Here is a 23,331-nt window from a genome sequence, read left to right as displayed (position 1 = left end):
ATGTGGATGCAATAGCACTAATTATAATTATCCAGAGATGTCTTCCCTGGAAGTCAATTGTTGGGGGCAACATATTTTTATTCTAAACTGGTAAAAATGTAAGTTTTGCACTCACTGGCAGTCAGCCAATGCATAACTGGATTTTTTGTGTTGTTTTGGTTTGGTGTTGTTTTTTTTTTTTTTCCAGGTCTGAACTGTCAATTAAATGTTTACAGTCTGCTCCATCTTTGCTTCTGCTGAAGGAAAAGCCTAATTGTTTGGGGTGAACACACACCACATTACTGTCTGTGAAGCACAACTGAAACTGCTACTCCTGAGCATTCCAAACTGCCAACTTTATCTTTCTCAGCAGAAATTAATATAGTTCTCTTAGCATGAAGATGTTTTAAAATAGCAACAAGGCAGCTCCCAGGTGCATCCTAAGATAATCACAACTACCTCCATTGCCTTATTGCTTAATTATGCTTGTCTACCATGGCAAAATATATAATTTCCTGCTTGCTTATCGATCAGATGCAAGGAAAATGAATGCTACATCACATACTTTAGAAAGGTCATGGATTTTCTTTCTATACAAAGGCACAAGAACTTCTGCCACGACGGTAAATTGTGCATAGTCAAATGAATTTTCACATCCAGACTGCTAATATTATCTCCCTAGGACTATATAGACTGGTGGTCAATTGTGGTATAATAAATGTGATCACGTGAAAAGAAAATCTGTAGAATTAGACCTGTAGAAAAAATATGTGATCATGGACTCCTGACTACACCAATGCAGACATAGGAAAGGAGGAAAGATGCACCAATGTATTTTGAACTGGAGATCACCAGTGGCAATGAATATGTGTGCCAGTCTCATAAATTTTATTCGGAATCATACGCTACCTAATAATGATGTATAGTCTGGGTAAACATGTGTATACATATAAATTAACATAAGTCAGCAGTTCTGTCCTTGAGACAGGGACAACAGTAAGTGCAAGCTGATGTCAGATGATGCAGTTATTGCAGGTAAGCACCCCTAGAAACCATGGCTTAACCACCTTCTATGTTGCTGGATGCAGATAGCATGCTCTATAAGGATAAATGAGTGCAGAATATGCTTAAACATATTTTTTTTCCCCCTAGAAGCCTGCAAAATGGTTCCATATCATAGATTGTAATTACATTCACATCTATTTGGCCCAGAGAGGCACATAACTGTAATAAATGTTTATATATTGGATTAATTTAAAAAGAATTCTTCTATTCAGCATTAGGCTGGAAGTGCTTTCACTTAGCAGCTACTTTTGCAGTATGCTTCTTATTGTGAAAATGCAATTAATGGTATCTGACAGTTCATTTTCTAATATAGTGAAAATCAATGAAAAATCCCATGTAACTGAGTTTTCTAGAATGTTGCCACTGACACTTAGTCAATTAGAAATCATTTATTAAATCCAGAGTCTGTAAGAGATATTTAATAGACTGCATGGCCATTAAAGTATGCTGATCTAGACGAACAATACCACATTGCCTGCCTCGGTAACTGATAGTAAATATATCCGCTATGTTCAAACGGATGAAGGTGAAAAGTAGGTCATGATACACTTTCAGAGGCAGTTTTCTATAAACCCATGGAGTTCTACAGCTATAGTGGAGTAAATGCATAGTGCTTGTAAATAGAACATGAGAAAAATATAACATCATTAGCCAACTTCTGGTCACTTATTTCTAAATTGGAATGTAAAACCAGTGACAAATAACTCACATTAATGCAGAGCTCAGTAAGTGACAGACTGCTTCCTCTTTGGGGACATAAACAATCAGAGTTGTTAAAGAGTTTGACAATTTAAATATAATTCTGTAAACCAGATAAGATATGAGTGCAAGTATTAAATACTGATGCAACTACTGAGGTACCTCTTGGGGATTCTAAGACTAGAGGTTAAAGGAGAAGTAGGACAAATATAAGCACATAAATAAGATACAGAACTATGTTCTACATCTAAGAATTTTCATTAGTGACTTAGATGACAAAACGAACTGTGATTATGTATGAAATCCATGAATGTTACTAATTAACTGCATAAACCATACAAGTGCTTTAGGGACCAGGACTAGGATTCAAAATTACTATAATAATCTTGAGATATGGTCCAAAAATCAGCAAGATAAAATTCAATAAGAATGTATGTCAAGTGCTGCACTTTGGAGGGGGAAATTACATTCACCAGTACTAGATTTTGAATGGCTGAGTAAACACGAATGAAAGGGAAAAGGTCCAGAAGGTTAGAGTGGAAAAGAAATTAAATGAAAGTCAACAATAAAGTCATGGCAAATCACATTCTGACATGTTAATAGTAGTGTTATATGTAAGATGCTGAGGGTAATGATTCCACTTGATTCAGTATTGGTGAAATGTCAGCTATAAAGTACTATTGGGTACATCTACACCAGCAAATAACTTGGCTCCTGGAAACTGGCCTTCCATCATCTCCACTCCTTGCATGATAATTCATTCTCAGACTTTCATTTTGGAGTAAACTTGCCAGTACCCTTTGAGATAAAAATGAGTGCAGTTCTAGAATAATATTCATTTCAGGGACCACACTCTACAGGCAGCAAGGATGAAACTTCACCAGGTTCTCCATGCCCTGTACAGTTTTCGAACAACCATCAAACTGCTTTCCCACAGGGATCCCCATCCCATGGGCATCCCCAGGGTAAACAACGCTTCCATGCCATAAAAATATGTGCAGCATCATGCCACGACAGAAGTACCCAGGCAAAGCTGCAACATAGCCCTCAGACTTTTTCAGACAGACTGAAATAAATACAAATATAACAATTATACCTAAGTTTACCATACAGATCTGAGGAGACAGGCCAAGTATGGACATAACATGTTTGCCCTGAATGCAGTATGACTGCATGAGACACTAGGTCTGCTTGTTGGGGCAGATCAAAGTTCAGATGTCGCCTTTGAGGCAGGTTTGGTCCCCACAATTTGAGGAAGACATAGATGTACTTGGGAGATCATTGAGCAGGACAGTAAGGATAAGAGGTTTAAAAAAGAGTTACATGCCTAAATTTGGTGAATTAGATTTCAATCTGTAATTCATATTTTCATTGGATCATTCATGTCAGCACTTCAATGTTTTTTGAAGGAAATCTGTAAAACTGCCTTGACACAGAACATCTCTGGGTGGTCAGGACCTGCAACATGGATCAGCAGAGACAGCAATTTTAGGTTTTGATTGCTTATTCACCACTTTCTCCACATTCACCGGTTCTTGGGATAACGGCACATAATTTCTGTGCCCTTATATCTTTTCTTCTGCATCTACAACAAAATAGATTTTAAAAGATCTCTAAAACTCAGTAGGCAGGTGATAGAATGCAGGAAGTAAACAAAGTACCTGTGTGCAGCGTAAAACTTGAGAACCACAGAAATGTCCTGATACCAGGGTATGTAACTGACCATCAGGATGGTTGAATTAATGAACTTTTCCTTGAATGCTCTCTAGTTTTCCCTGGAGAAGACTCTGTTTTCTTACCTAAAGAATTTGCTAGGGAAGTTTAGCTATGGAGATAGACTAAAAAGCAAATTTCAACTTCAGTAGACAGCAGTACAGAATGTTTTCATCTACCTCACACATGTTTTGCCATTCTCCACCTTCTCAAACATAGTTTCTGCCAGTGTGGGATCTACAGAGAAGAATTACAGAGTTATCTATTGCAAAAGATTTTTTTCTTCTTCTCCAAAACCAGTAAATACTGTAATTCTCAGCTGTCTTATAGAGGGCAGGTCCTAAATTCTGCAAATAAATACACCTTCCTATTTTTTACACTCAGTCAATTACTGCAGCATTTTCAATTATTTGCACTTCCATTTGCTACTAAAATGCGGAGACCTGAAAAGTGCAATGCTTTTAACATGTCCTAAATGCCTTTCAGAGCACAAACCTGATGGAACTAATAGGACTGATAGAGAGTTGTAACTTTAAGGAGTCATAAATCTATTCCTAACTTACTATCAAAATCTTTATTGACAATTCAAATCAACATTATAGAGCATATGAATTCAAAGAAAAACACCAGCAGGGCTATTCAGATCTCCAGCAGATCTTTTATATTCTAAGACACACTGCTGCTTCTGGTTACTCTATAAGGGACTTGTACTTTGAAATGTAGCATAAAGCTACTAAAAATCTTTGTTGTGGATATAGAAAGCATTTTTCAAACATCTCAATGAGATTCAATATTTTCCCTCTCATTTTCAGAGTTTAAGCAGCTGCATCTATTAGATTTTCTGAAAATATGATTAAGAGTTGATCTGCAAATGGAATTAGTTGGTATGAGTTCAGTTTAATTAAAAAAAAATGTGCTGGGTTTAGTCATAAAAGAGTTAACACTCTTTACAGTGGCTGGCATGAAGCCATGTTTCTGGATTTACCCTGAGAAAAGTACTGATAAGGTGTCTTTTTAGCTGGTGCTGGGGAGTGCTTGCACCAAATTCAAGGTCTCTCTCAGCTTCTGATACTGCAGCTGTGTTCCCAGCTTTCTCACTACAAGCTGTGTGGAGGGATGCACAGTTTAGACAGCTGACCCAAACTGACCCAGGAAGTGTTTCATTCCATAGTACATCATGCCCGGTACATAAGTGGGGAAGGGGCTTGGGGAGTCATCACACTTCCATTGTCTTTGAATTTCTCTTTCTTATACTTGCTAACACCCTCTCCAACTCCTTTGTTAGCTGCTTTGCTAACTCCTGTGATGGCTTATTTGTGAGTGAGTGGGGGGTCTGTTAGTCTTCCTGGTTGTGCTGTCACTGATAGGGCTCGCTCAGACTCTGCTGCGATTGCCCTGACTCACTTCTCACGACTTGGTTGTGTATTGGTTGGTGGGTGGTGAGCAATTTTATGACAACTGTATCATATGTTTTATTTTCTATTATTTGAATTACTTAACATTAGTAATATTTGAAAAAATTAATTTAGATTCAATTAGTAAATAGTTTTTATCTCAATTTTCTGAGCTTCCTTGTCTTTTTCCTCTGATTCTTCCCTTCTGCTGGAGGAAGGGAGGGGGGATCTGAGAGAGAAGCTTTGTGGTATTTTGCTAGCTGGAGTTAGACCACAACAATTATAAAGTGAATTTAGATAGAGTTTAGATAATTTTTCATTGCAAAGAGATATATTTAAAGAGCTTAAAGATAGTAATAAACAAAATGTAATTTATTTAAATGAACAAAACTGCCTGAAATGACCTACAGTGCAGAAATAAAAGTTTTCAGATAAATACCCAGATTAAAGAGGATATTAGAACCAGAATAGAAATAACAAAGATAGGTAAGAAAGCTAAATCACCAGTTTGAGAAAATGAAGGGATAAACTGGAGATCAGTGACAAGTGGTGTCCCTCAGGGGTCTGTATTGGGATCAATACTGTTTAGTATGTTCATCAATGACATAGTGAGATTGAGTGCATCCTCAGCAAATTTGCAGATGACACCAAGCTGAGCGGTGAATTTGACACACCTGAGGGAACAGGATGCCCTCCAGGGAGACCTGGACAAGCTTGAGAAGCAGACCCATGTGAACCTCATGAGGTTCAACAAGGCCAAATACAAGGTCCTGCACATGGGTCAGGGCAACCACTAGTTGAAACAGAAGATAATAAAGGATCTGCTCCCATGTATTAAACCAGTGAGATGCAGATGTAAAAAACATGAATATAATATTTGAATACAGCAAATGCAGAATTTCCAAGAGATGGGGAAATCCACTCAAGCAGAAAGACCAAATGGTACATAAAACCTTCACTATATTTAGGCTGGAATCCAGAAGATTTTTCATCATCAGTGGAACAGACTTAACAACCTTCACATTGAAGTAGGGGGTGTCATTTTAAGATGAAATATGATACATTTATGAAGGGGAATGTATGATGCAGTTTGGTTGACTATGCTAACAATAAACTAAATTTGATTTGAAGATTAAGGAAAATCTACAGTTATCATAAATCTGCTTAATGATTGGTGACGCTACCTGATTTTTATCTCTGAGCTTCATTGACAACCTATGTTCTATCTTAGTGCTATTATTAACATTTGACTTATTATTTTGAAAGCATTTTCTAGGTATGAAGTAAATAAGTAACGATTTCCAAATACTAACTCTGCCACTAAAAAAAAAAAAGAAAAAAATTTTGTCATACTGTAATTAGAGCAACAGCCCCAAAGAGATGAAAGGATGTGACTCAAGGACAAAGTGCGAACACAAAGGGCATTAGAACTGTAAGAGTTGCAACATATTTGTTGAGACTGAAACAATTTCTGGGATAGCAGTTGAAATTAATGTAGTTTTATTACTGTTAGGATTATATTCTAGGTATGTAAAAGAAAATTCTAAGAGACTCATGGGTAACACTCCAGATTATGGAGGATCTCAGAGTATTTCCAGATAGTCTGCAGATATGGTGACTGGTGTGAGTGTTGTAAATCTGGACTCCATACTATGGCTTCAGTGAAATTATATTTCAATATGACTATCTTAAAATGTAGATAGAATAGAAATGTTTTTCATTAAGTTGGACAGAAAAACTGTTCCTGTTACACAGAAGAAAAAAAAAATATATCACTGTCTCCTTAGAGTACTGCTTCTCTGCACAAATGTGAGTCCTTCAGTGAATCTGATTGTGACATTATTATCTGCCTTCCATTTAAAGTCAATTCCTTCAATTTCTTCACTATTTCTTACTACTTTCTTTCTATTCCTCTCAAGTGATCATTTCATTTACCTCTTTTCTGATGAGTAAGGTATTATCAATTAATCTGAAGAGTTAGTTCTCCGTTTATCTCTTATCATTCTCGTTTTTCCAATTGCAATTTTGAGTACAATGCATGTTCCAGCACTGCATTTAATAGATTTTGTGGTGTTGTATCTCTTTGTCTGACACCTCTTTTCAGATGAAACCTGCTTGTCATAATTTAAGATCTTTGTACGTTTTGACCTAAAACCTTCCTCTATAGAACTCAAGAATTTAACTTGTATTTAGTGTCTTTTATATTTGAGTTAGCTAAAAGAACTTTACAGTAATGATATTGATCATGCAGTAACTGTGTAGAAAAATACAGCATTTCTTGAGCACAGGAATAGTTATGACACAAGTCATCCATGACTGTTAAGACCCTTTTTTTATTAAGTGCCTTTTTCATACAATACAAGCTAATCATATCAGATAGCTTTTTATAGTCTTTAATACAAATAACATTAAACATTTACATCCTCTGTCTTTTAATATTATTTGACTCTGTCTTTGCAGATACCGTAATATTAAATCCAGTTCATGTAGACAAATTCAATATCATAAATGATGCAATATGATGTCTAATATCAGTGGGCTTCTATTGCTCATAGCAACAGAGAATAATTGTTAATTTTACGATGAAAGTTTTATAAACTTTTAGTAAATCTTGAATGGTCAATTTATTGGTTTATATTATGTATATTTGCAAACTATGTCAGAAAAATATCTTACAGGTTAAGAATTAATCATACATTTGAATTTTATCTATACTGCTCACCTTCTCTTAAAACCTCTCCATAAAATACTGCTTCATTATTGCATTGTGTAACATTTGATGACATATTTTTAACCAGAAACCAAGGTATTTCTGCACATTATCTTTTCATGAATCTCTATTTGTCTCTCTCTTTTTTTTTTTTTTTCCCCCACCCCCAACAGAAGCCCAAAACATTGATTTAGGAAAGCTTTGGCTTTCCTCAGCACTTAAGGTTATCCAACTGAAATATAAAGAATTCCAAATTTCTTTGTAAAGTCCAGATGGAAAAAAGAACGTTATTTACACACACATATACACCTCTTGCTCTGCCCCTCTGCAAATGCATTCATGTCAATTGCAAAAATCTATAAAATATTTTCATTAAATCTGCAGTTTTATACATGATACAATTCCACTCATCTGAGCCAACACAAAACAAAAAAAAAATCCTTTCATTCATCTACCAAATGAAAGTATTATATTTGCATTCAGACTGAATAAAAATATACAGGAGGCAGAGGGGAAGGAAGATAGGGAGGAAAACAAGGTGAAAGGAAGGGTGGAACTGAGGGTGGAAGGAAGGGTAGAAAGGTGGAAGGAAGGAATACTTTTTCTAACTCTTTTTTAGCTAAATCTTAATGGCTTGAAACACATCCTGCAGCACATCTAACAATTAAAAGTCATTTAATTTCTAAATACAACTGGGCACTAGTATGCGGATTAGTGGAAACATTATGGCAATTTCCAGTGTAAAACTCTCTGCATCCCATGCTCAGAAGTCATCATGTGGGAATAATTGCCTCATAGTACCACCTGCACCCAAACCAAAATTACTTCTATGTGATGGAATATGTCCACATATTCTCCATCTGTGTGGAATATGTCCACAAGTAAAGACTGACATAGTTACTGACATATCTGAAGAATTAACATGAATACTTGATTGTTGACTCTAGAAAATAATTGGCCAGACATTAATTCATCTCCAGTCTTAAAACTGAATTAATGTTTATTAATCCAACAACTCTGTGTTGTGTCTACTTTCTTATGCCGCATCTTCAGTTCCAGCATTCCTCTAAGAGAGATTTTTCAAGACAAAGTGCTAGATTTTATTCTCAGCATGAGATGTCCTCAGAAGGGAGGAGTTAATGCATTAGTAAAATGAGTGGAGACATTCAAGAAGTGATGGCTCAGCAGCAATGCTGAGCACCGCTGTTGGTGGATGTGACCCAAGTCCCAAGGGGCTTTATTCACAGTTTCCATGCTCAGTGTACATCAACTCCAGCAGCATGCAGCAGAATCTTTTCAGCCCATGGTATCTTGCTGAACTTACATCTGATCCTGCATGACTTTGTGGCTTGGTTCACTTCTCTTCTATTTTTCTTTTGGTCCCCCTTTCCTTCATCTTACAAACCATGACAGAGACAGAACCCTGGTTCTACCTGTCCCTTTCTGTGTTTACCAGGGAGTATAGTCAGTAGTGACGCTAATTAATCAGCGTTCAGTCTGCTGTTTCTGCAGTAATCAAATCTGTGTTTGATTACTTTTGCATAGAAAAGAAAGAAATTTTAGTCAGCCTATATAATTGGTGTAAATTCCTGGCCCTCATGAGATTGTGGAGAAACGCCTACAGTCATGATTAATTGGGACACCTTGGTGTCACTTACCAACTCCTTTTGCTCTTCTCTCACCCAGGCTAAGGACATATTGCAAAAAAGCATGAAGGAATATTGAAAACTATCTGCTCAGAATGCTCCACCCAGTCCTCACCTCTTAGTGAGGTTCCTCCCAGAAACTGGGTAAAAACAAACCAGAGATGCAGCCACCTCCATCTCCAAGACAGGATCTAGCACAATCCAGCATGGCTGGAGTCAATGGATCCAGCTATAACAAGCATAGTAAGTGGAAAAACAAAACACAAGGTAAAATTTAGATCAAGGGGATTTCCTGAGATTATTAAAATTATTAAAAGGGAGGGTGAACATAATCTTGAAGAAGCTGATTTGAAAAAAAAAAAACCCAACATGTAGAAATGGAAAAGAATAGCTGTTTATAATAAAAACTAATTTTTTTTTCTGCAGTGATATTTTTGATTAACATACTAATACAGTACCAAATTGGTAGCAAATATCTGTTGTGTTCTTTATTTCACCGTACATGATTGTTGGTATTAAGAATCACACTGTAGAATACACCATGCAATTTAAAATAAATACATCAGTGTCTGGGACACCAAAGATCTTAAATAGATATTTTGTGGAACAAATAAAAGATGATCCATCCTCAACTCCCCTCAAATGAATAAACTGTGTAACATAAGGCTAATTCTGTCATGAGTACATGGTTGGGAATACATTACCCGGACTTAACAAGCACTTCTAGTGCTGCTGCAGAGACTTGAGGCTTCCTGAGACAACAACTCAAGTGGCTGATTACAGCTTGATGCTGTTTCACGAGGCCTCCTGGAGTGTCAATTAATCCCATGAACTTACTGAACATAGTGCAACATCAGAGGTTCCTGATTTCAGAAAAATGAGCTAGGCTGGTGTCTTTCAACTTGAAAGAGCATTTCTGGCTTCACCATCACCTATTATACATATAAATGGGGAATTCTCAACTCCAAGAGTACCATCATTAAATTTCCTGCCTTGCTGTGTCACATTTCTTGAGTGAATCTTCTTTAAAAATAACTGAATTTATATCCATTACAGCCTCTCTGGGTTATTTTTAATTTTTGAACCATGATTCTCCATTGAATGTTTAATGATTTTAATGCTACATAAGTGAACAGAAGTACTTCATATCTTGATTTTAGATAACCTGCCAACACAACCACCTGTGTTATGAAATGATGCACAATCTTATTAGAGAACAGATTTGACAGTGCCTTTCCTTAATGAATATGAATACAAGTCTGTGAGCTCCCTAACTCTTGATCTAATTAAAATAGACGACTCAATGAATTAATGATGAGACATTTCCTCCCAGTATTTAAAATCGACATAGTAAACTGCCTGTTCACGAATAAAATACAACAAACAAAAAGCTGTTTATAATCTCAGTGGATTGCTAATGGCTTCACTAGAATAAAACTCGGTTGCTTAACTGTATGTATGAAAGCTGAAGAAAATGAACAGTAATTTTCACCTGGATTATACTCTTAATCATATAGCTTAATTTTACGTAGTCCTGTAAGAAGTAGGGAGTTGGACTGAATGATCCCTATGGGTCCCATTCAACTCGAGATATTCTTTGATTCTAGCAGCAACATAGTTATCTAGTACATTGAGACTTCACTGAATGGCTACAGCATGAGCCATGCTCAATGTTTGGTAAAATGTCATGTATATGACCATAATCAGTATGAATGTAGTTTCTATACTGTTGGATAACTCAGATTAAGTTGGTATTTATAGTATGAATGAAAATTTTAACAAAGAGTTAATGTGGACGAGCAGAAAAAACCCACCTTAGCATAGAAAGTATATTAATTAGTTTAGGGGAGCTATTTTATATGATTTTCTTCTGCTAATTACCTCCCTTCTGCACAAACATTCCACTGCCTTAGCCTCTAAACCTCATTATTTTGTATATATCCCACTGACACTTCACTGCTTACATTTTATTTTAAAACAACTTGTTCTGGTACATTTCCATCACCAGTGATTCTGGTCTAACTTTCATCCCTGAGTAACTTTCGGTTACACTGTCAATATACTGTCAGGAAAACCCAATAGAAAATTGGCCATTACAAGATTTGACATGTTAATTGAAGCTGGATTCTTCTGAGCTTGCTCACACTAATATTAGTAGCTGGTTGATGGGAAGTGCACTCGCAGCAGTGCAAGCATTCACAAGCACACCCCTCACCTCCCCCCACCCCACTTCCCCCACCCCCCTGTGGGGAGTAACACAAGTGCAACATAGAAATGTCCAGGAAATAATATTTTTGTCAGGTCTCATTGCCTGTATTTAGTGACATTGTCCTCCCTTTTAATATAAGTACTATGCCATATGAAATTACTAAATCAGAAGTTCTGACTCGGTTCATTAGGGCTATGACTAGACCACTCAGGAAGCAAGCCTATACTGATTTAAAAACAATCAGGTCATCAGGCCATCATTTGCATCATGATAGAGGTGACCAGGTGAGAGTCAAACTTCATAGTAACAGTTATTGCTGTCCTGCAAACTTTCTTTTTCCCCATTTGAAAGGAACACAGCTCTCAAGTGCTGGACACTCAACCATATCCAGTGACTACTATATAGAAAACTCCAGTTATGAATACAGTAGAAAATATTTTTGTATATTCAAAATAACCTATTCTGTTCTGGTAGAATAACTGTGACAACTTTTCTGGAATTACTGGATGTTTTATATCATGACATATAAAAGCAACTATGTTCGTACATGATTTATATGTCCATCTCAGTCTTCATCTCTAAGGCTATTTGTTGTATGGCTGCATAAGCTTATATTTAATATTCAAAGCATCATTCCGAAGCTTGACTGACTCCTGGACTGAATGCAGTGCTAGGACATTGGTCTCACCATACTCATCTTTGCAGCACTGAACCTGTATATGCCTTGTGGCATACTGAAACTTGTAGAGCTGAATTAGGCATCACAGCTGCCTATTGTAAACCCAGCATGAATCCAGAATGTTTAATGAGACAGTACTAGCAAATACCAAGAGAAAAAGTGGACTTTATGTGTCCTTCCTTCAGGGATTTGAATGCTTTCCTGAAGTTACATAGCTAAGCAGTTCCTCACAGAGTTGTTGGCCCCTCTTTCATGTCTGGCCCACAAAAGGTGGACTTTCTGATCTATCTGAGAACACTGCACTGCTTTTCTTCACATCCCTTCTCTAATCACTAGGAGGACCGAGGAGCTCAGTACAACAGTATATTCTGCTAGCACTGTAGAAAAAGTGAAATCAAGCAGTGAGATGACATGGATAAGTTTGTCTGTAGGTTTGTGTTTGTGCCAGAAATAGCACCCCATCTGAATGGCAATACTGCATCTTCAATAATTTTAGTGAAGGAGAGTATCTAGAAAGCATGGAAAAATACGATGAAGAAGATGAAGATGGTTGGAAAATAAAGGAGCAAAAGATAAGGTGAAAGAGAAAATATAACCATAGAAGATGAAAGAAAGAAAGAAAAACTTCACACTAATTATCTAGATGAAAAAAACACCAAGCATCTTTATATACATGCTTCAACCTTTCTGTCCATTTAATTTATACAGTATGTATAGTTTATGTAGAATAGTATATATAGCATAACTATGAAACTACATTGTAGCACCATCTAATATATTATTATAATGTATTCATCTAATACATACATTATATCATTATAATATTACAGCAGTAGTGCAGTAATATAATAAAAATAATGCTATGTGTAATATGAATCTGATGTTAATATTAATATAATACAATATCAAAAAGTCTAATATTACCAGTACTGGCTTCACTATATTTCAAATATTTTAATTTATTATATGATATTATTATATAGAGAATAACATAAATGTAATGTAACATAGAAATACACTGTGTGAAATTATTACTGATATTCAAGTCACAGTATTTCATTGCACATCCAAGTTTCTGTATTAAAATGTTTGATTAATTTTTATGTTGAGATCCTTCATATAGCTTCGTGTCACTTAGGATAGGCCGCCTGCATTATCAACTAAAACCAGAGCTCAGACATATAAGTGTGACTTTACAAGAAACAGAAGTTGACATCACAACAACTAAATAATATTACAATATTATACTATGCCATAGGGAGAAATAGTGTTACAACTATCTGCTACCAACTTGGCTCTACTAATGAGCTGCATTTTCACAAATCACTTCATGTAAACCTATGTTTCCATCACTTCATGCATGGTATTATCTTGGAATTTACAGCAAAGTACATATTTTACTGGAATAAGTATTTTAGACTAACTTGAATGTGAAAAAAAATTTGCACTCAAGATTTTTGCTTTTGGGTTAGTACTGAGAAACATCTTCTTGCAGTTTTCTTAATTTTTATTTAAGATGCCATAAAAGAGGAAGCTACTTACAATAATGCGAGTTTATGACAAGTTACATATTTTAATAATACCCACATTTGTCCCTTGTTTCTCTGTTTCAGATTTGAAATCAGTCTAATAATGAATATCACCATTTCTGGTGCTACTCAAGATAAAACATGCAGAGGTCAATGAACCAAAGTAATTTCTATAGTAGATACTTCTAAAAAATTTCTATTCATAAAACTCATACTTAAATCCTGGCAATCCTTATCTCAGCTGTTCAAGACATACTCTTCTAAAACAAGCCATTGGTTAGTTATGCATGCGTAATAAACCCTCTTACTGAATTTGCTTCTCCTTACCACTTTTTCATTTGCAAATGTAATACATGCTTGCATGCAGAATAGGATAACGAAATTAATGTCATGCTTATATTTCCCATAAACAAAAAAGGAGTCAGAATACAATAAAATAATGGAAAACTAAAGTGACAAAGCAAACAAGATATTCATACAACAAGCACAAACCCAGCCCATTTTCTATACTACTTTATTCAGAAAGTATACTCCTGTCCAAAAATTTATAATAGATTGAGAAAAAAAAAAATTTGTTTTACACTAATTGCTCACGAAGACATTTTATGAATCCAGCTTATTTCTCCTCATATCCTGCATTTAATAATTAGTTGTATTGCCCTGAAATGTAATGATGTGACACTGGCATATAATTTTGGATGAAATTCAACTCTGCATAGAAAACCTGGTTATGATTTTCTTCACTCCCCTGGGCAAAAATTAGGAGCTTCACTAGCACTCTTCACTGGGATGAATTCCATTTACAGTGAGTGTCAGTGTGCGGATTATGAAGAAGTTTTTCAAAGTTACTGGAGGAAAGGCAAGGGCTGCATATTGTCTGATTGTGCCACAGTCCTAAGTGGAATTTAAGCTTATTTTTCTCTTTGATTGCAAGCTCTGGCAAAACAAGCAGAAAGGAATTCTGAGTTAGTATTATCATGCACAACAGTGGACCCCTGTGTTTGTGTTCATCTTGCTTTCATAAAAACAAGACCCGTGTCTGGAACCTTGTTTTTAAGTACAGTGTAATTGTTCTGGCATAACAGTTTCCGCAGTCAAATAATTTCAGCCAGGGTATCTGATACAAGATACTCAAGAATCTAAGTCAAAAGAAACTTAATTGCAGTGCACAGATGAGAAACTTAAACTAGTTAAGTTTGAGGAGATGAGTTGGTTTTTTTTTTTAATTTATACTAGAAATAAAAATCAGACCTCAAGCAGGGGTTCTTCAAAGAATATGGCTGTCTCTGCATTAGTATTGTGGATGAAAGCAGTAGAAAGCTTTTGAAGCAAACCTAAAAGCCTTCTCTGCTTCCTGCACATTGGCTTGGTTTACAGAGCAGCTTCGGTGCATAGAATCATAGAATCATTTAGGTTGGAAAAGAGCTTTAAGATCACCAAGTCCAACCTCCAGACCTTTCATCATCTTTGTTGCCCTTCTCTGGACATGGTCCATCATCTCAATAAGAGCAGACTACGTTCCCATTTTTGCAACTTCCTCTATCAGGTGTTTTATCATATTTGACCGTGATTCACCTCAATTCACTGAAGCACAAAGGTTTTGCTACACATCAGTAGACAACTTGTCAGCATACTGCATTATGCAGTGCCTTCCTTGGTCGACATCTGGGTTCTTAGGCTTTACTATGTCTTTATGCGTTTGAGAGTTTTATGTTAAAAATGGGAACAGTAGCTTTCTGAGTTATTGTAATACAGATTCACTCCATAGGCCACATGCTAGCCTTCATCCAGCCTATCACCAAGGAGCCAGGGTAAAACAAGAGTTTCTCTGTGCAGAAGCGAAGGACAAACCATTAACAACCTGTAGCTTTAAAACAGCAGTGAAAAGAAAGTGAGCCCCTGAAGGGAAACTGCTCCCACTTGTATTCAAGAAAATTTTCATCTATAACTTATGTGTTAAGTGGCAATGTTTAGGAACTGATTTTTCTTTTCCATCACGGAGACATCAAATATAGCTTAGGTTCTATAAACTGAACGTTTTGATAACACTGCAATCAGGTCAATTGAAGCAGAACAGGTACAGAAGCATTATCAAGCATCATTTCAATAGCATGTGGCTGTCTTCCAGGGGTGCAAATATCATTACAATATAGCAAAGCAGTCTATGAACTGGATTAACTGAACAGCCGTTATCAGCACTCAGGAAAATAATATCAGTGACGGTGACTTCACCTGCCTGAGTGGTTTAAATGTCCTGTCTTTCCATACTGATAACATCCAGCACCACTTGTGGCCTGAAGAAAGTATGACATTGTTTGATCTAATTATAGAACCATAACAATTTTTGATAGAGAAGAAAAGACATATAGTCGAGGTCATCTTGTCCATCTCCCTGCAACTGCACGACAGTTACATGCTCATATACCTGAAGTGTACTAGAATAATACCCTTTTCTTCTTTTTTTTTTTTGCTTCTCTGTGGTTTTTTATTAGATTTATTGGGTGAATTTTCAGTCTCAGAGCAGCTGAGATCCCAATAGCAATGCTATTGGAGTCTTTACATAGGGCAAATATTAGTAATTTGTTTTCCAGTGAAGAATAAGAAGAGAAATGGTATTTTTAGAACCATAAGAAAGATTTTCCTCTGGGGTTTAATCTCCACGGCAGAGCATACCTGTATGGAGGAGTAAACTCTGGCTTGGTAGGTGCAGGCATTTGCCTGCAGTCCAAAGCTTGCAATTTGGCTTGGAGGCAGTCAGGAAATTTATACTGTCAGGTAAATTTTGAAGTAATTCAAGACAATGAATGTTTAGAGACAAAACATTAACCAAATATTGCTTTCTGTCCTCTTAGTTTTCCTTATAGTATACACAGTTAGTATATGTTAAATATGTTATATATGCTATATGCGTCATTAACATGTAGTAAAAGAGAATTTGTTCAGTTATTTAAGTTTCCTACCCATCCCTGCAAAGCTTTCTTACTTGGGACAGTGCTGCAGCAGTCATTTGATTTCCAGCATAGCACTAATTTTACCCTAGTTACAGGAATGGACTTTCAGTAGTTATAGATTTGCATTGGGTGAATTCTGATGTAAATAACAGCGTACCATACACATCATGGGTAAGTGATATGGCGTAGAATCGATACAGCTATGAAAATACCTATCTATATATAAATAAAATCTATCTATTTATAAAATTATACCAATAAAACCATAGAATTGTTTGGGTTGGAAGGGACCTTAAAGACCATCTAATTCCAACCCCCCCAATTCCAAAGGCAGGGACACCTTTTGTTAGACCAGGTTGCTCAAAGCCCCATCCAACCTGGTCTTGAGCACTTCCAAGGTGGGGGGACATCCATAACTTCTCTGGGAAACCTGTTCCAATGCCTCATTACTCTCTCTGGGAAGAATTTCTTCCTGATATCTAATCTAAATCTACCCTCTTTCAATTTAAAGCCATCACCTCTTGTACTATCCCTACATGTCCTTGTAAAAGTCCCTCTACAGTTTTGTTTTAGGCTCATTTGCCATCATCAGCTTTGAATTGTAGACTCATATTTATCTGAGGCCACCAAGAAACATACTACAGTACATTATCAGGCTGTAGAGTCACCTGCTATGTGTGCACAGTAGTAAGTTTGCACAGTTCCATTAGCTTGCTCAGTTTAGGCACAAAAAGATCCAACTACAGATTCAATGTCAGGACAAGAAAAGCTAGAAAACAGATGCTGACCTCCGGCACCCACAGAGTATTTCCACACTCTGTTTTCCATTATCCTGGAGGGCATTCTCATTATCAGTGCCAAGAAAAGTTTTCCTAAGAGCAGTGAGGCAGAAAGCACTGTAAGGATGCTCGCTTCCATGGGCTGCCAAAGCATTACATGCAGCTGAGTAACAGAGATGACTTTAACAAGATAGTCATACTGAGCACAAAGCAATATAGTCATTAGGGCAGGCATTTAGACAGGTATTCATCTTACAACTAAAACACCCAAGGACTGGTGTCTAAATGTGCACTGTCTAAGCTCTCCTATTACAGTCACTCGTTGGGTTTGGTTCTGCTGCCCATACAAATCCAGTGTTACCTGATATGTCCTTAGTACTGCTCTGTAAGAGCAACAATATGCCTTACAACCTACCTTCCACCCATGTGGTAGCTTTTACCCTAGAAGCAGACAAGGGTAACTGCACCTAATGCCCTGTCAGTTGAGCAAGTGGACTGGGAGAGAAGGTGCAGCAAAACCTTCACTCAGGGTCTACCAAAGCAACAAGCTCTTCTCTAGACTAAATGACCTGTGCTGGTCAGAGGCTCAGTGCAGGATTTTGAGATGCCTGTGGTTATCAAGATGTACACACAGGGCTGACTGGTGCACTGGACTCCACTTAAGACTCACTTCTAGAAGACGTACCTGAGGAGAAAGTGGAATATCTTTGGCATTGGAAATGTTGAGGAGACTAAGCTCAGGACACTGAATCCTGTCAACAGCCCACACTTAAACAGATGTTTCAGTCTGGAGATGAGTCTCATCTTGGAATGCTGATTGAGTGCTTACAGCTAAGGGAAAAGCTGAAACCTTTTCAAATTTCTTCTGCTGACATCTACAGCTGACAAGGGAAAGAAGCCAACCCTGTCAGATTAGGATATGAATTTGAAGACATTTATTTTTTTGACTCCCAAGCCTTAATAACTTCAAAACCTGTTCTGGGTAGTTCAGGGGTGCTGGTATCCCTATTAAAGCATGCTATTAAAACTTGTTCTTGCGCCGTCCCCTTAACTCCACTGTCTATTCACTGAATAAAGAAGAATTTTTTTTTTTTTAATCCTAATTTTTAGGTCATTTATTACTTTGAATTTTCCAGCATCAGTAGAGACCAAGCATATCTTCACAGGCAGGATGACCCTTGACAGCCCTTTTCCTTGGGGACGATGCAACTGTCAACTGAACAATGAGTGAGGGACGACACTTATTCTGAAGCTGGTCCACCACATGTAATTCTCTTTCTTATTAGATTAAAAGGAGAGTGACCAGTGTGACCTCTATCAGTGTTTGAATAATGTTAAAACCTGTTTCTGCAAGTTATTTTTCACTATAAAGTATAAAAATCCAGAACTCCTCTTGTTAATACAGGGGGAGCAGGGAGTTTGTAATGTGCTATCACAATAAAGTAAATCTTATTAGATCCTTTTCAGAATATTTTGTCTTTAAGGATAAATTTGTTTGTGTAGCAACACTTTAGCCACAGGGTATTTTGGTTAAAAGAAGAGAATGGACTTTAAACAAATTATAGCTTTTACTGATATTTCATAAAGGTCTGTTGGACTGTTATGGGATGCCAGAGTTCAATGTGTCTTATGTAATCACACAGTATGTCTGCAATTTTTCCTCATGATTAGTTGCAAGCATTGCCAAAATGAAAATAGTGATTGAACTTTTGGAGGCAATTTTCAGTTACTATGTACAATAGCCTAGATAAAATCAATTTCATATACATTACTCCTTAAGAAGTTGACTTGGACCACTGAAGTCTTAGGTACCTTGACTGTGAGGCTGCTCAAGAAAATGTTATTGAATTTTCTTTTAGAATAATAGATAAAAAGTGGTGTTTTAAAAATTCTGTTCTCACTCAGGTAGTGTTAAATATTTTGTTCAAATAAATTCCAAAAGGGTTTCTAGTTTTGAGTTTGTGGGGTTTTTTTGGTTTTTTGTTTGTTTGTTTCATACAGACTGATGGACTAACAAAAAGAGGAGTCTGCTTTTGAAATTGAAAATGTTAAGAAAATAGAGGTCCCTCCAATACTGCAGAGATCTCTATCTCTAGTGCTCTCTAACTTTACATAGCTCCAATCTGAATAAAAGTAATGTCTCCTTCCTAGAACCTCTGATCAAAAGCAAGCATTCTGTTCCATGGAGTCAAAAACAGAGAACCTGAAGCTGTCTTTGTCCTGTGCCATCAATAAGGGCATACATCAAAAATTCAGGCTTGTAACCTGTGAGGTAACACTGGCTTCAGCATTTGCAAAATTGGTTCCCCGAAAGACATTAAACAATGAAAAACCTTTTGTCTGAGCCTTTCTGTTGTCTATGGCAAATACAGTTCTAGTTAGCTTTTGCTTCATTCATTAGCTGTGCTAATTCACCGGGCCAAAGACTCATTTCTAGTAGCTATAGAAATACTACTTATAATCATTCATTGAACATTAGAAAGATTATGTAAAACACCACAAATGCATACCAAGAGGCAAGAACAAAATTTCAATGTAAAAAGCTCTACTGGGGACAAAAAGGGTAAATGCCACATTCTGGGGAATAAAGGTACAGTTAGGAAACATACTGTAATTCAGTGATAAAATAGCTAGAGAATTACTGAATCTGGAGAGAATACAAATAATCTAATTTTAAAAAAGAAATGTGCTGGAAGGACTAAATAAATGGACTACTACTGACTCAGTCATTTCATTAAACTTCTGAATACAGTCATGCTTTTTAATTTAATCCTTTGTGATCCTGGCACTTTCAAGCAGGATTTTTTCTACCTTTCTCATGAGGTTTCATTTTTCCCTCAGGATGATAGCAAGACAGGAAACTTCTGCCACTACATTGTGACTGGGGCAGTTCTTCAGACACTTCTGTAGAACACATTCTTACTGTTGTGCCCTAATTCTTGTACTTTCTTAATACTTCACAGCTCTCTTTAGTTGTATTGGGCCAACTTCGTGTAAATCACAGAATTACAGAACGGTTTGGGTTGGAAGAAACCTTAAAAAACATCTAGTTTCAACCTCCCTGCCATGGTCAGGGACACCTTCCACTAGACCAGGTTGCTCACTAGCCCGGTTTGCTCAAACCCTCATCCAGCCTGGCCTTGAAGACAGCCAGGGATGGGGCATCCACAACATCTCTAGGCAAGCTGTTTCAGTGCTTCACCACCCTCTCCGTGATGAATTTCTTCCTGATATCTAATCTAAATCTACCTGCTTTCAATTAAACCCATTACCCCTTGTCCTGTCACTACCTGCCCTTAGAAGTCGCCCTCCAACTTTCCTGTAGGGCCCCTTCAGATACCCGAAAGCTGCTATATATTCTCCCTGGAGCCTTCCCTTCTACAGGTTGAACAAGCCCAACTCTCTCAGCCTTTCCTCATAGCAGAGGTGCTCCAGCCCTCTGATCCTCTTCGTGGCCCTCCTCTGGACTCAGTCAACAGGTCCATGTCCTTCTTATGCTGAAGGCCCCAAAGCTGAATGCTGTACTCCGGGTGGGGTCTCAGGAGAGCAGAGTAGAGGGGAAGAATCACCTTTCGACCTGCTGGCCACGCTTCTTTGGATACAGTCCAGGATACAGTTGGCTTTCTGGTCTGCCAGCGCACACTGCTGGCTCATGTCCAGCTTTTCATCTACCAGTACCCCCAAGTCCTTCTCCTCAGGGCTGCTCTTCATCCATTCTCTGCCCAGCCTGTAATTGTGCTTGAGATTTGCCTGACCTACATGCTTAATTGTCTAAAGACTTAATTGTCTAAACATTTGTGAAAGACAGAAGAAGAATTCATCCAGGCTGCTGATAGCGTGTTCCCTATCTTCCCTACATCACTGCATTGAGCATTACACTGACAGAAGGTTAGAGGAAGGGAAAGACTAATTGGTCTTGCCGGTAAATAACTCTTGTACTTGTAGGACTGTATTTGCCATTGCATAATTACATGAAGATAAGCTTGATACATATATTGCAATTAAAAATGTTCCTAGTTTACAAAAAAAAAAAAAAAAAAAGAAGACAGGAGAAAGGTCTTCCATTGCATGGTATTTAGTCTCAGTGTTTCTGGCACTGTGTCTTTATCTGCTTAAAAGTTTATGATGCTGAGAAAGAAGACAGATGAGATAGGAACTAATGAAGAAACAGGATCAATAAGCTTCTGTGTTGTTACATTTTTCAAAATAGGACTGCCTGTGCTGTACACCTGACCATCTCTGTTGGTTTTAGGATAAAATACAGGATAGTATGTAGTTATTTCTATTGTTTGTTCTTCTACAACCTTAGAAAATACTTTAAAAGCTTGAATCAGAGCACATATGGAGGAACTGAAGTACTTGTCTGCTGACATGCAGATTATACTTTTTGGTTTTGAGCCTATAAAGTTTGAAAAACTTCCAGCATTTCTTAAATGTATCTTTTTTTTTCCTGAGCCACAATATTTGCCTTCAAATAAATACAGTGCTGAATCATGTTTTGTCCTGTGTGTTACACAATGCTCACCAAATGCCACAAGGCACAAGTCTGAACACAGATGAATGACCAAGCACAAGAGCATTAAGAAGAAGAAAATAATTTCCAAAACCAAAAATATGACCTAAACATCAATGCTGCAACAATAAGTGGTGTACCAGAGCAACCAGCTCTGAATGTCCCTGAGAAAAAAAAAAAGGTGGGTGTACACACATTTAGAGTACTCCTATCATGCTTGTGACACATCTGTGTCCCCTACATTTTGTGGGCTGCAGAAAGTGAGCCCCATTTTATTATTCTCCTATAGCATCTGAGAAAGTGTCAAGCCTTTCCATTATGCTCCAATGCTACTACCCACATATGCAATACAATTATAGTTCTGTCAAAAGTTTTGGGAGATGTAAGGAACCTCAGGTCTGAACCAGTATTAGGGAGAATGCCCTTGGATAATCAAAACTTCACCGTGTGCTTCAGAGGTACTCCTAGTCTGCTTCTAGGTTCACCTTGAACACATTGATACAGTCAAAATGGCACAGTGGAAGTTCCACATGCTAAAACACTAGACAGCGCTGCGTGATCCTACTGCTGTGTAAGTACAAAGTCAAAACAGCAGAATTTAAAAGACTCCTTTACAGTCAAGTAAAAGATAAAAGACATATTGCTGTGATTGGAAATGGCTGAAGATGCAGACCTAGTGACGATATGGCCACACTGGCTCTTTGAATCTTCTTGTTTTCACTGCTTCAATACTTCCCCATTTAGGTGTCTCTGCTGTATCAAACATGGAAAATGAAATAGGTCTAGGAATTCTTATACTTGCTATTATTTCAAAGCCAAATCTTGTCCAAGTACCTACCAGCAGGGAAAAATTGCTACTATAGAAACCCTTTTTTCTGCTGCCCTAGCAACCCCCCACCCAGCAATTTTCTAAAATTCATATTACAAAGAGAATGCAGAAGTGTATAGTTTTGCTTCATTGTGTGTTTATTTATAACTAGATGAATGTTAAGAACTGCCTGTGAAGACAATGGTGTCAGATCAATAAGTGATACTATATGGCAAGTAAATATAATGATCTATATGACTATATTATCAAACTGATCATGACAGCACTTTTTCTTTCTGTAGTTCCATATTTTTAATTAAGTAAAACGTGAAATTTTAGTCTAGTGTATTAGTCTGTTATTTAGCCTGTATTTCATAATTTCCGTTTATTTCTGGAGGTTTAACATCAAACCTATAAATACAAAGTTAAAGAACAAATAGATTTTGAATAATCAGTTGATTTTCCATGCCATCATGCATGTCCTCCTCTTGTCTCCTCAATAGCCACAGAAGAAAGTCACCTCACAATGTACCCCCAAGCCCTGAACCATGACAGACAAATGATGGCAGGGCACAAAGGATGGTTGCCTGCGTAGGTCTCCTGGATTCCACAGTCTCTACAAAGTGTTAAGGAGTGAGAATCTGAACACTTACTGAG

General features: G+C 37.1%; 1 protein-coding gene across 1 annotated transcript in view; it reads right to left on the bottom strand.

Annotated features, from left to right (window-relative positions):
* ZNF804B (zinc finger protein 804B) overlaps positions 1 to 2,809 on the bottom strand; it is a gene marked incomplete at its 5' end in the record, with an annotated part of 35,105 nt that extends 32,296 nt beyond the window's left edge. Inside the window, 1 exon segment of the mRNA XM_010161903.1 lies at positions 2,625 to 2,809. Within this exon segment, the coding sequence (XP_010160205.1) occupies positions 2,625 to 2,809 (185 nt within the window).
* Between the last annotated feature and the right edge of the window lie 20,522 nt (positions 2,810 to 23,331).

This window comes from Eurypyga helias, unplaced genomic scaffold, assembly GCF_000690775.1.
Source record: "Eurypyga helias isolate BGI_N326 unplaced genomic scaffold, ASM69077v1 scaffold8282, whole genome shotgun sequence".
NCBI lineage: Eukaryota > Metazoa > Chordata > Aves > Eurypygiformes > Eurypygidae > Eurypyga > Eurypyga helias.
This window is presented reverse-complemented; position numbering and strand designations above follow the sequence as displayed.